The 14192-nt window shown below is 50.1% G+C and overlaps 1 protein-coding gene across 1 annotated transcript in view; it reads left to right on the top strand.

Moving 5' to 3' along the window:
• pip5kl1 (phosphatidylinositol-4-phosphate 5-kinase-like 1) overlaps positions 1-14192 on the top strand; it is a gene marked incomplete at both ends in the record, with an annotated part of 469911 nt that overhangs the window by 433384 nt on the left and 22335 nt on the right. The window contains 3 exons of the mRNA XM_084325069.1: positions 4215-4339; positions 9627-9661; positions 9809-9864. Of these exons, the coding sequence (XP_084181195.1) occupies positions 4215-4339; positions 9627-9661; positions 9809-9864 (216 nt within the window). The remainder of the gene's footprint in view (positions 1-4214; positions 4340-9626; positions 9662-9808; positions 9865-14192) is intronic.

Here is a 14192-nt window from a genome sequence, read left to right as displayed (position 1 = left end):
GTGATTGGAGGATCAAGAAAAGAGGGCAGGGTTTGAGATAGGTCCATTGCTGACACTGAGCAATGTCTTGCTAATTGTTTGGCTCTTCTCTTCGAAAGACCGGCCATCTGAAGGCCTCTAACACCCAACTTATGAACATGACCCAGGCTTCCAAATATGAAGACTAACAGTTTACAGTTGTAGCCCAGTTGTAATATGGTATGCTCTAACAGTTGATACTTCAACATTTTGGTTGTAAAGGCTTCCTCTAGACTGTAGTCAAACGTACAGCCAACTTATAGGATGAGAACCTCTCTGTTATTCTCATTAACAACAACAACATCGGGGGTGTTTGCTGAAATATCAGAGAACAGTGAATTGTCACTACACAGATTGTCACACATACACTAATACACACACACACACACACACACACACACACACACACACACACACACACACACACACACACACACACACACACACACACACACACACACACACACACACACACACACAGGAGCCAAATTCTTTATTTCAGAATATGGTGAAGATTGTACCTTCATTACCCCACAGGTAGTCAGAGCTCAGGTAGTCAGAGCTCAGGTAGACAGAGCTCAGGTAGTCAGAGCTCAGGTCGTCCTCAGGTAGACAGAGCTCAGGTAGTCAGAGCTCAGGTAGTCAGAGCTCAGGTAGACAGAGCTCAGGTAGACAGAGCTCAGGTAGTCAGAGCTCAGGTAGTCAGAGCTCAGGTAGTCAGAGCTCAGGTAGTCAGAGCTCAGGTAGTCAGAGCTCAGGTAGTCAGAGCTCAGGTAGTCAGAGCTCAGGTAGTCAGAGCTCAGGTAGACAGAGCTCAGGTAGGCCTCAGGTAGTCAGAGCTCAGGTAGTCAGAGCTCAGGTAGTCAGAGCTCAGGTAGACAGAGCTCAGGTAGACAGAGCTCAGGTAGTCAGAGCTCAGGTAGACAGAGCTCAGGTAGTCAGAGCTCAGGTAGTCAGAGCTCAGGTAGGCAGAGCTCAGGTAGACAGAGCTCAGGTAGTCAGAGCTCAGGTAGACAGAGCTCAGGTAGTCAGAGCTCAGGTAGGCAGAGCTCAGGTAGACAGAGCTCAGGTAGTCAGAGCTCAGGTAGACAGAGCTCAGGTAGTCAGAGCTCAGGTAGTCAGAGCTCAGGTAGACAGAGCTCAGGTAGGCCTCAGGTAGTCAGAGCTCAGGTAGACAGAGCTCAGGTAGTCAGAGCTCAGGTAGTCAGAGCTCAGGTAGGCAGAGCTCAGGTAGTCAGAGCTCAGGTAGTCAGAGCTCAGGTAGTCAGAGCTCAGGTAGTCAGAGCTCAGGTAGTCAGAGCTCAGGTAGTCAGAGCTCAGGTAGTCAGAGCTCAGGTAGTCAGAGCTCAGGTAGTCAGAGCTCAGGTCGTCCTCAGGTAGTCAGAGCTCAGGTAGTCAGAGCTCAGGTAGTCAGAGCTCAGGTAGTCAGAGCTCAGGTAGTCAGAGCTCAGGTCGTCCTCAGGTAGTCAGAGCTCAGGTCGTCCTCAGGTAGTCAGAGCTCAGGTAGTCAGAGCTCAGGTAGACAGAGCTCAGGTCGTCCTCAGGTAGTCAGAGCTCAGGTAGTCAGAGCTCAGGTAGTCAGAGCTCAGGTAGTCAGAGCTCAGGTAGTCAGAGCTCAGGTCGTCCTCAGGTAGTCAGAGCTCAGGTAGGCTTCAGGTAGTCAGAGCTCAGGTAGTCAGAGCTCAGGTAGTCAGAGCTCAGGTAGTCAGAGCTCAGGTAGACAGAGCTCAGGTAGTCAGAGCTCAGGTAGACAGAGCTCAGGTAGTCAGAGCTCAGGTAGACAGAGCTCAGGTAGACAGAGCTCAGGTAGTCAGAGCTCAGGTAGTCAGAGCTCAGGTAGACAGAGCTCAGGTAGTCAGAGCTCAGGTAGACAGAGCTCAGGTAGTCAGAGCTCAGGTAGGCAGAGCTCAGGTAGTCAGAGCTCAGGTAGTCAGAGCTCAGGTAGTCAGAGCTCAGGTAGTCAGAGCTCAGGTAGTCAGAGCTCAGGTAGTCAGAGCTCAGGTAGTCAGAGCTCAGGTAGTCAGAGCTCAGGTAGTCAGAGCTCAGGTAGACAGAGCTCAGGTAGGCCTCAGGTAGTCAGAGCTCAGGTAGTCAGAGCTCAGGTAGTCAGAGCTCAGGTCGTCCTCAGGTAGTCAGAGCTCAGGTAGGCTTCAGGTAGTCAGAGCTCAGGTAGTCAGAGCTCAGGTAGTCAGAGCTCAGGTAGTCAGAGCTCAGGTAGACAGAGCTCAGGTAGTCAGAGCTCAGGTAGACAGAGCTCAGGTAGGCAGAGCTCAGGTAGTCAGAGCTCAGGTAGACAGAGCTCAGGTAGGCAGAGCTCAGGTAGACAGAGCTCAGGTAGACAGAGCTCAGGTAGTCAGAGCTCAGGTAGTCAGAGCTCAGGTAGACAGAGCTCAGGTAGTCAGAGCTCAGGTAGGCAGAGCTCAGGTAGTCAGAGCTCAGGTAGTCAGAGCTCAGGTAGTCAGAGCTCAGGTAGACAGAGCTCAGGTAGTCAGAGCTCAGGTAGTCAGAGCTCAGGTAGTCAGAGCTCAGGTAGTCAGAGCTCAGGTAGTCAGAGCTCAGGTAGTCAGAGCTCAGGTAGTCAGAGCTCAGGTAGTCAGAGCTCAGGTAGTCAGAGCTCAGGTAGTCAGAGCTCAGGTAGACAGAGCTCAGGTAGGCCTCAGGTAGTCAGAGCTCAGGTAGTCAGAGCTCAGGTAGACCTCAGGTAGTCAGAGCTCAGGTAGTCAGAGCTCAGGTAGGCCTCAGGTCGTCAGAGCTCAGGTAGACAGAGCTCAGGTAGACAGAGCTCAGGTAGTCAGAGCTCAGGTAGGCAGAGCTCAGGTAGGCAGAGCTCAGGTAGGCAGAGCTCAGGTAGGCAGAGCTCAGGTAGACAGAGCTCAGGTAGTCAGAGCTCAGGTAGTCAGAGCTCAGGTAGGCAGAGCTCAGGTAGACAGAGCTCAGGTAGACAGAGCTCAGGTAGGCAGAGCTCAGGTAGTCAGAGCTCAGGTAGACAGAGCTCAGGTAGGCCTCAGGTAGACAGAGCTCAGGTAGTCAGAGCTCAGGTAGGCAGAGCTCAGGTAGGCCTCAGGTAGACAGAGCTCAGGTAGGCAGAGCTCAGGTAGGCAGAGCTCAGGTAGTCAGAGCTCAGGTAGGCAGAGCTCAGGTAGGCAGAGCTCAGGTAGGCAGAGCTCAGGTAGGCAGAGCTCAGGTAGACAGAGCTCAGGTAGGCAGAGCTCAGGTAGTCAGAGCTCAGGTAGTCAGAGCTCAGGTAGTCAGAGCTCAGGTAGACAGAGCTCAGGTAGACAGAGCTCAGGTAGGCCTCAGGTAGTCAGAGCTCAGGTAGTCAGAGCTCAGGTAGACAGAGCTCAGGTAGGCCTCAGGTAGACAGAGCTCAGGTAGTCAGAGCTCAGGTAGGCCTCAGGTAGACAGAGCTCAGGTAGGCCTCAGGTAGTCAGAGCTCAGGTAGTCAGAGCTCAGGTAGGCCTCAGGTAGACAGAGCTCAGGTAGACAGAGCTCAGGTAGTCAGAGCTCAGGTAGACAGAGCTCAGGTAGTCAGAGCTCAGGTAGACAGAGCTCAGGTAGACAGAGCTCAGGTAGACAGAGCTCAGGTAGTCAGAGCTCAGGTAGTCAGAGCTCAGGTAGTCAGAGCTCAGGTAGACCTCAGGTAGTCAGAGCTCAGGTAGTCAGAGCTCAGGTAGGCCTCAGGTAGACAGAGCTCAGGTAGACAGAGCTCAGGTAGACAGAGCTCAGGTAGACCTCAGGTAGTCAGAGCTCAGGTAGTCAGAGCTCAGGTCGTCCTCAGGTAGTCAGAGCTCAGGTAGTCAGAGCTCAGGTAGACAGAGCTCAGGTAGTCAGAGCTCAGGTAGTCAGAGCTCAGGTAGACAGAGCTCAGGTAGGCCTCAGGTAGTCAGAGCTCAGGTAGACAGAGCTCAGGTAGACAGAGCTCAGGTAGACAGAGCTCAGGTAGGCAGAGCTCAGGTAGGCAGAGCTCAGGTAGTCAGAGCTCAGGTAGTCAGAGCTCAGGTAGGCAGAGCTCAGGTAGTCAGAGCTCAGGTAGTCAGAGCTCAGGTAGTCAGAGCTCAGGTAGGCAGAGCTCAGGTAGACAGAGCTCAGGTAGACAGAGCTCAGGTAGACAGAGCTCAGGTAGGCAGAGCTCAGGTAGGCAGAGCTCAGGTAGGCAGAGCTCAGGTCGTCCTCATCTGATCTTTCTTACCTTTCAGGAACGATAAACGCTTCTTCTTAAAGACCCAGAACAAGAGAGAGGTCAGATTCCTTCTGGCCAACCTGAGAATCTACAAGGAGCATCTGGAGAAATATCCACACTCTCTCCTGGTCAAGTTTCTAGGTACAAGCTCACAATGACACAAATGTATTGGAGTTGCATTTCAGTTCTCAAACAGACAAAATTATAGATATGCATAGATCTGTGATATCAGTTGGCGTGCAGCTTCAAAAGCTATGGCTAAACCGCAAACAGCCATTGGCTCCTGAACAAAAAGTTGACCTACCAGCCAGCCAATCATCTTGATGATCATCACAGAAAGGTTAACACGCCCCTCCAAGGGTTAACATGCCACGTATAGCCTACCATCCATATTCTGATGCAGTTCGTTGAGCAGACTCAGCATAGGTTCAGTGCGGCGGCCGCTCAGTGTTAGCACTTTATTTAAAAAGCGAGCACTATGGTGACTAGTGACACGCAGCGCTGAAAGAGTGCCAACGCAAAACACACTGAACCTTCAATTCCCGGTAGAGGTACAGTAGAACTTGGTCAGTTGTCCCTACGAACACAAGTGTCAGTGTCCGCAGGTAGGACGCCGGTGGGGTTTGAGTCCTGATTGTTGCAATAGTGACTCCTTCTGGTTGGTCTGGGCGCCTGTTCAACAGGGAGGGTGTTCTGGGGCAGAGGGGCGTGAACCTCTGCTCTCCCAGTGAAACCGTCGGGTTAAAAGAAAAGGCTGGTGAAGGCCATGATACAGCCTCTGTGTGTGGTCCTGTCAGAGCCCTGCACTGAGGGCCACCTCAACATCTGGTGTATTTATAAACCGTGTGCTTGAGTCCCTGCTGCTGCTCTGACAGGTCTGCATCTGTGAGAGCTAGCCTTTAGGGTTAGGGTTAACCTAAACTAACTAACCCTAACCCTGCCCTCTGACAGGTCTGTGAGAGCTAGCCTTTAGGGTTAGGGTTAACCTAAACTAACTAACCCTAACCCTGCCCTCTGACAGGTCTGTGAGAGCTAGCCTTTAGGGTTAGGGTTAACCTAAACTAACTAACCCTAACCCTGCCCTCTGACAGCTCTGTGAGAGCTAGCCTTTAGGGTTAGGGTTAACCTAAACTAACTAACCCTAACCCTGCCCCCTGACAGGTCTGTGAGAGCTAGCCTTTAGGGTTAGGGTTAACCTAAACTAACTAACCCTAACCCTGCCCTCTGACAGGTCTGTGAGAGCTAGCCTTTAGGGTTAGGGTTAACCTAAACTAACTAACCCTAACCCTGCCCTCTGACAGGTCTGTGAGAGCTAGCCTTTAGGGTTAGGGTTAACCTAAACTAACTAACCCTAACCCTGCCCTCTGACAGGTCTGTGAGAGCTAGCCTTTAGGGTTAGGGTTAACCTAAACTAACTAACCCTAACCCTGCCCTCTGACAGGTCTGTGAGAGCTAGCCTTTAGGGTTAGGGTTAACCTAAACTAACTAACCCTAACCCTGCCCTCTGACAGGTCTGTGAGAGCTAGCCTTTAGGGTTAGGGTTAACCTAAACTAACTAACCCTAACCCTGCCCCCTGACAGGTCTGTGCCTTTGAATCATCTAAACCAGGGGTTCTCAAACTGTTTCATACCGTGACCCCATTTTATTTAGGATTTCTTTTGGGGACCCCACACTTAATGTATCGCATCATTTCAATGTGGAATTAAGGAATATCAAAATAAAAGCACACGTTGTTATTGAAAACCTGATGAACTTTACAGCATAAGCAGCGTAACAGCAATTTAAAAACAGCAATTTAAAAACAGCATACATAACATATATGTGTTAAAACAAGATGGACAAGTACACAGGGATACAAATAGCTAAAATAGGACTAAAAAGAGCTAAAAAAAGAGTGGTGAAAAAGAAACAAGTCCAATCATGAATGTGTTGTTAAATAATTAAATTAATTGGTTACAGTCCACAACCCAGCTCCTCCAGTCCACAGCAGTTAGCCCGTCCTGGCCCTGCTTGGTTGTGGAGCCTGATTGCCACCGGCACAAAGGACTGCCCAAAGCGCTTTGTGGTATGTCTGGGGGGGATGAGTCTGCGGCTAAACGTGGACCGCATTGCGGTCAGCTCATCATAGAGGGGGTGGCAGGGGTTCTCAAGGATAGCATGCAGCTTCCTCCTCGTCCTCCCCTCTGCCACCACCTGCAGACTGTCCAGGTCCGCTCCCACCACAGAGCTTGCTTTTTTTACCAGTTTGTTTATTTTGTCTGTGTTGGTGTTGCCCCCCCAGCATACCACAGCGAAGAAGAGGGCACCCGCCACCACAGACTGGTAGAACATCTGCAGCAGTTTGCTGCAGACATTAAAAGACCTGAGCCCTCTCAGGAAGAACAGTCTGCTCTGTCCCTTCCTGTAGAGGGCCTCTGTGTTGTCCGTCCAGTCCAGTTTGTTGTTCATGAGAACACCCAGGAATTTGTAATTCTCCACCCTTTCCACCTCCACCCCCTGGATGATGATGGGAGTTGGGGGCTTCCTCTTGCTCCGCCGATGGTCCACCACCATCTCCTTCATCTTGCTGATGTTGAGCTGTAGGTGGTTTTCCTTGCTCCACTCTGTGAAGCTCTCCACCACAGCTCTGTACTCCTCCTCGTTGTCGTTGGTCATGTATCCAACGATGGAGGAGTCATCAGAAAACTTTTGGAGATGGCAGTTCCCAGAGCTGAAGCGGAAGTCTGAGGTGTACAGGGTGAATAAAAAGGGTGCCAATACAGTTCCCTGGGAGGCTCCAGTGTTGCAGATCAGCACGTCGGAGTGGCACCCCTGCAGTTTGACAGACTGTGGTCTGCCAGTGAGGTAGTTGAAGATCCAGGCCACCAAGTCGTCCTCCACCCCCATCACTGACAGCTTCTCAGCTAGTAGTGGAGGCTGAATAGTGTTGAAGGTGCTGGAAAAGTCAAAGAATGTTACCCTCACTGAGCTGCCCGGCTTCTCCAGATGTAAGTAGGCCTTGTGGACCATGTAGATTATGGCATCCTCCACACCGATGTTCTGCTGATATGCAAACTGCAGGGGGTCCGTAAAGTCTCTCACCTGTGGTTTTAGGTGCTCCAGAACCAGCCTCTCAAAGACCTTCATGACCTGTGCCATCAGAGCAACCAGCCTGTAGTCATTGAGAGTGGTGGGGCGTCCCTTCTTGGGCACAGGGACGATGAGGGACGTTTTCCACAGCCAGGGAACCTTCTTCAGTCTCAGTGAGAGGTTGAAGAGGTGTTGGAATTTGTCCGCCAGCTCCTCAGCGCACGCCCTCAGCACTCTGGGGTTGATGTTGTCTGGCCCTCTGGCTTTATTCACCTTGACCCTGGAGAACTGCCTTCTTACCCGATCCGTTGTGATGAAGGTGGGTGTTGGGTTGACTCCGGGTGTTCGGTCAGGGCTGGAGTTCTGGGGGTGGAGTTGGTGGGGGGGCGGGTGAGGAGGACGAGGGGATGGGCTGTTGTCATCAGAGGTAGGGGGGTGCCGAGCGGGGCTAGCAAGTGTGGGGTGTGTGGGGTGGAGGGGGGGGGGCAAGCTATGTCCATCCAAAGTAGGGGACAGGGGAGCATGAGGGACTGAGGGGGGCGAGCAGGTGGGGAGCAAGACCGGGGGGACCTGGCTGCCCTGTTGAGCTCATGGGTGTTGTTCGATCAAACCTATTAAAGAACTGGTTTCTCTCGTTTGCCCGTTCCAGAGTCCCCTCAACAGCCACATTTTGCTGCTTGTAGCCGGTTATCCTCCTAAACCCCCCCCCCCCCCCCCCACACCTCTTTTGAGCTGTGAGCCTTCAGTCCTCCCTCCAATCTGTCCTTGTATTTGAGCTTGGCTGCCCTCAGCTCCTTTTTCAGCTCTTTTTGTGCTGCCCTGGCCTCCTCAATGTCCCCCGCCTTAAACGCCCTCTTTTTCTTGTATAGGAGAGTTTTGATGTCTCCGTTAATCCATGGTTTATTGTTAGGATAGCATCGTACCCTTTTGGTAGGCACAATGCTATCCTCACGTCACTTGATGTAGTCTGTCACACAGTCCGTAAGACCTTCGATGTCCTCCCCGTGGACACTCTCACACATCCCCCAGTCAGTTGTTCTAAAACACTCCTTCAGCTCCTCCTCCACCTCCTCTGACCACTGTTGGATGGTCCTGGTGGTGACTGGTAGTCTTTTAATAATAGGCTTGTATGTAGTTACAAGCCTAATCAGGTTGTGGTCAGATGCCCCTAATGGAGGGAGGGGGGTAGATCTGTAAGCTTCTTTTGTGTTGGCATACAGCATGTCCAGAATTTTATTTCCCCTTGTTTTGCAGGATACATATTGTGTGAAATTTGTCAGGGTCTTGGTTATTTTAACGTGATTAAAATCCCTGTTGATTAATACAAATGCGTTGAACTTGATCATGCATATTTATTAGAAAATGTAATTACACTGGGTTCGAGCCCAGCTCTCGGCGTTGCTACCAGCTTGGCTGGTCGTTCATACTAACACAATTGGCAGTGTCAGTGGGTGGGAAAGCTGGTGGGTGGGTCCTGGTCGTTGTAAACAGCGACTCCTACAGTTCGGTCGGGGCGCCTGCTCAGCGAGGAAAGGATCTAAGGGGGGTAGTGTGATCCTTCTACATGTTACACTCTCAGTGAGAGTCCGCGCTGCCAGGTGAAAAGAAGCGGTTGATTGGCTACACATGTGTCGGAGGAAGCACGTGATAGCCTCCACTCTCCCAGACCGACCGTAGGGGGCAGGTGCGCAGCGACCAGGAAGGGGATTGGGAATTGGCATAACGACTAACATTGGGATGGGAGAAAAACGGAGGAAAAAGGAGGGAGAAAAGATATATAAAAAAAAAAAATGGAATTACAGCACTATGTTATCAATACACATTTATAAAACGAGGCATATTTAGCCAAAATATGTTGCCAGGACATAAGATTGTAATTTTTTAATTTTTTTAATTTTCTAATTTGGGTCGCGACCCGTAGTTTGAGAACCACTGATCTAAACCATGCATGACTGAGGGCGCCTCATGTGCAGCAGGCCCAGACTGCTGGGTGAGCCACAGCGCCCAACACACGCATGACCGACTGTGACCTTTGAACTTGGGCGCCCTCTGTCCAGTGCCACCTGGGCGACACGCTGATGCCCACTGTCTGGATCCTGTCCCGACACGTCTTCACGTGTAACTCACCTCCAGCAGACATCACAGTGGCCTGATATACCACGGATTATGTTCACCTTTTTTGCGCGTCTCATATGACTGGCTGGCTGGTAAGTAGACTTGCGTTCAGGAGGCGATGGCTGTTCAGGATTTACCCGTAGTTCTAGCTTTTGGAGCAAAATGCTAATGCTAATAGAAAAAAGTGAAAGTGAAAATGTGATTTCATTGTAGTAAAGAATGCTTTGGTTGTTTCTTTCCAAGGTGTTCACAGGATCAAAATCCCTCATAAACCGAAGGTACTGACAAAATGTGTGTATTACATCATAGAACGTCCTCTATTTTCATTATAGGAGTGTATTACATCATAGAAAATCCTCTACTTTCATTATAGGACTGTATTACATCATAAACCATCCTCTATTTTCTCTAATTCTTCTCTGCAGAGATACTTTATCGTCATGCAAAGTGTTTTTTATCCGGATGATCGAATCAACGCCAGGTAAGCTTGTTGCCCATAACAAGGTAAGCTTTTGTAAAAGCAGTGGCCTAAAATAAACAGGTTATTATTACATTACATTACATGCCCACAACTAGTCTGATGATCAGCAAATTATTTAATCTACTACCTAATTGGACTATGGATCTATCTCTGTGGGTTCTTTAGTTAGTTTGTTAGTTCATCACACTGTACTGTTTACTTTGTGCCACTAGGGGGAGCTCTGACTCTGCAGGGTGAAGTCACCCCTCTCGTCTAGGAAAAGCTAATGCTAACTATTTCATCTGTGGAAATGGAAAACACTAACAAGATTAGCGCCACATTTTTAATAACACCATGAGCTTTATAGCTAACACAGAATACATCTTCAAGAAGGCTATGCAACGTTTGTATCTTCTAAGAAAGTTGAATAGTTTCGCTGTAAGTAGGGATATTCTAGAGCTGATTGATTGATTGATTGAAAATTGTATTAACAGATTGCAGAATGGGCACAATACAGTACAGCTCAATACACACAATTGTTAAGGGGATGCAGACCAGAGAAAGACTTTTGTCTTGTTTACATCAGGGTCCCCCATTTTCAATTCATCATAACATATATGACATACAGATAGACAGTACTGTTACATCCAGACATTTATGACATACCAGATCTACAAATATACAGTACTGTTTGTGATACAAAAAGAGTTTACAAAGAGAGTACATTTGAGGGGGAAGAAACTGTACATTGGAGGAGGTTGGGTAGGTGGGGGGGGGGGGGGGGGGGGGGGGGGGTTGGGTAGGCGGGAGAAACTGTAGATTGGAGGTGGTTGAGTGGGTTGGGTAGGCGGGGTGGGGGCGGACTGTACATTGGAGGGGGTTGGGTTTGGACATTTACAGGGGCCAGTTTCAAATTGCAGTCTCCCGTAGGTGTTTTTTTAGAGTGTTTTTGAAAGTGGGTAGTGATTCACATTCCTTTACAGCTTTGGGTAGGGCGTTCCACATTGATGTGGCATAATTGCAAAACGTGTTTAGTCCCTTGTTTGAGCCGAATCTGGGTTGAACATGATTTGTGGAGCTCCCTCTGGTGTTGTGGTCGTGGTATTCACTGACCTTTGGGAAGTATTTTGACATGTACATCGGTACCTGTGTGGTGTAGTGTATCTTGTAGACCAGGCCCATTGCAAGCTGCTGTACACAAGCTGGTATACAAACATCTTGTTGAAAGGGTTAACGTTTGATATCTCAACCTGGTAGGGAAACCTTGGGGCCAGGAATAAGAACAAACTGGTAAGGATTGTTAACCCTTTCACTGCCACACGACAGCCGGTTAACCCTTTCACTGTGACAATACAGAAGGTTAGCCCTTTACTATCACACAACCGACGGCGATGCTCCATCATTAGCATCATTAGCTCCGCGGATGCGGAGCTAATGGTGCTAATGATGGAGCATCGCCATCGGTTGTGTGATAATAAAGGGCTAACCTTCTGTCGTGTGGCAGTGAAAGGGTTAACATGGGTGGCGGCTGGGTAGCGCAGCGGTCTAAGCGCTCGTCACCAACGCGAGAGACACCGGTATCGAATCCGGCTGTCGGCGTTGCCTCCGGCTTGGGCCGGCCGTCATACTGACTCAATTGGCAGAGTCAGCGGGTGGGAAGTCGATGGGTGGTAATCTGGTCGTTGTAAACAGCGACTCCTACAGGTCGGTCAGGGCGCCTGCACAGCGAGGACAGGAGATGTCGAGGGTAGTGTGAGCCTCCCACACGTTACACCTCGCCAATGAGAGTCCGCGCTGGCAGGTGAAAAGAAGTGGCTGGCTGACTCTGCATGTATCGGAGGGGACATGCGATAGTATCTATCAACCCTCCCTACGACCGACCAGTGGGGGGCACATGCGAACAACGATCAAGACAGGGGAGGGGGGAATTGGCACGACTAAATTGGGATGGGAGAAAAACAGAAAAAGGAGGAGGCAAAAAAAGTTACCGTAAAACTACAAAAACAATTGTCGAGTTAAATGAACTGGAACAGGGACAGGGATCTGCAAATATTGTCTGATCCTTTGCATCCCCTTCATGGTGAGTTAGAAGACAACCTGACATCCTTCCTATGCTTCCTAACATCCTTCCTATGCTTCCTAACATCCTTCCTATGCTTCCTAACACCCTCCCTATGCTCCCTAACATCCTTCCTATGCTCCCTAACATCCTTCCTATGCTCCCTAACACCCTTCCTATGCTCCCTAACACCCTTCCTATGCTTCCTAACACCCTTCCTATGCTTCCTAACATCCTTCCTATGCTTCCTAACACCCTCCCTATGCTTCCTAACACCCTTCCTATGCTTCCTAACATCCTTCCTATGCTTCCTAACACCCTTCCTATGCTTCCTAACATCCTTCCTATGCTTCCTAACATCCTTCCTATGCTTCCTAACACCCTTCCTATGCTTCCTAACATCCTTCCTATGCTTCCTAACACCCTTCCTATGCTTCCTAACACCCTTCCTATGCTTCCTAACACCCTTCCTATGCTTCCTAACACCCTTCCTATGCTTCCTAACATCCTCCCTAAGCTTCCTAACATCCTCTATGCTTCCTAACACCCTTCCTATGCTTCCTATTATCATCTAGCGTTAGCATGCTAATGCTAATAACTATGAGAGGTCAGTGTTTTTGTGTTTCAAGTTCAAGTTTCAAGTTCAAGTTTCTTTATTAGTTGTCATACAGAAGTACAGAATACTTGTATACAAAATGCTTCTTTCTGTTACGCCCCAGAGACTGTGCTAGACAAAAATAGATAAGTATAAAATAGAAGTCAAGTACGTAGACACAGTGTTCAGTATGTACATATGTACAATGTTCAATGCAGAGTAACATACAGTTTGTCTGTATGTTTGTCTGTTGTGTGTTTGTCTGTGTGTTTGTCTGTGTGTGTGTCTGTGTGTGTGTTGGTCTGTGTTTTTGTCTGTGTTTCTGTGTGTGTGTGTGTGTCTGTGTGTGTGTGTGTGTGTGTGTGTGTGTGTGTGTGTGTGTGTGTGTGTGTGTGTGTGTGTGTGTGTGTGTGTGTGTGTGTGTGTGTGTGTGTGTGTGTGTGTGTGTGTGTGTGTGTGTGTGTGTTGGTCTGTGTGTGTGTGTCTGTGTTTGTCTGTGTTTGTCTGTGTTTGTCTGTATGTTTGTCTGTATGTTTGTCTGTATGTTTGTCTGTGTTTGTCTGTTGTGTGTTTGTCTGTGTTACGTGAGCGCTTAGGTGGCATGGTGATTGGAACCCAGTTGCAGATGAAACACGATCACGAGAGCTTGAATTGAGCAGGCAGGAGACGGTGTTGTGATAATAACCAAGGTTTACTCAAAGACAGAAAACAAAAGAACACGACTGACACACGTACACACAGGTAACATGAAACCCAGCAAGTGTATGCTGGGGCCACAACACCTAAATACAAACACTAATTAGAGACTGATTGCTAACAGGACACAGGTGTGGTACATAGAACTAACAGAAGACTGAACACACAGGGGAATAACTAAAGCGAATGTACAACTGAGACACAAGACTAAAACACATTTACAAACACAGACAGTAGGGACACAAGTCTAACACAGTGGAAATAATAGACAACAAAGACAACGAATATACAAAACATAACTGGAGGCAAATAATGTTCAACAGGTGAGCTGATACCAGAGCTGCCACATCTGGATCAGTCCACCAGGTGGCAGTGTTGTAGTGTGCAGTGGTGTATTGTTATTGAAAGGGAGTCTGAAGGGGAGTTGTGAAGGTCCGAATCCTGGACCAGCCGAACCGGGAAGAGGGTTGCAGTCTGGTCCAGCAGGACCAGGGGAAGCGTTACAGTACCCTCCCCTCGATGGACGACTCCCAGGCGGCCAGCCAGGCCCCCCAGGAACGGGCAGGGTGGGAGGGTGGGACGCCGCACCGGCGAAGAGGGGCTGGGGGAAGGGGGGTCGAGGAACGGGACCCGTGGGAACTGGGCCGGGGGGAGGGGGTCGACGAGGAAGACGAGGAGGGCTGGAGCTGGAGGGGGGGGGGGAGGGTAGAGGCGATGGTTCAGGAGTGGGACCTGGGGCTGGGGTCTCCTCGGCGGCGAGACCCACCGCCGAACCCCGAACCGGAGGCTCCCCGACGGCAGGACCCGGCACACGACCCAGTGCCGGACCCCCGGCATCCCCTGGCGAGGGCTCGTCTCCCGGAGCCTCCCAGGGAGAAGGAGACCCCGACCACGGCGGCGAGAAGGACATGCGGTCCCGGGAACCCCGTCTCCCCCTGGGGCTGTGGCGCTGGGATCCGCGCCCCTTCCCGGACGCTCCCCTGCGGACCAGGCGACTCC

Source organism: Notolepis coatsorum (genome assembly GCF_963971535.1).
Source record: "Notolepis coatsorum genome assembly, chromosome: 11".
Classification (NCBI taxonomy): Eukaryota; Metazoa; Chordata; class Actinopteri; order Aulopiformes; family Paralepididae; genus Notolepis; species Notolepis coatsorum.
This window is presented reverse-complemented; position numbering and strand designations above follow the sequence as displayed.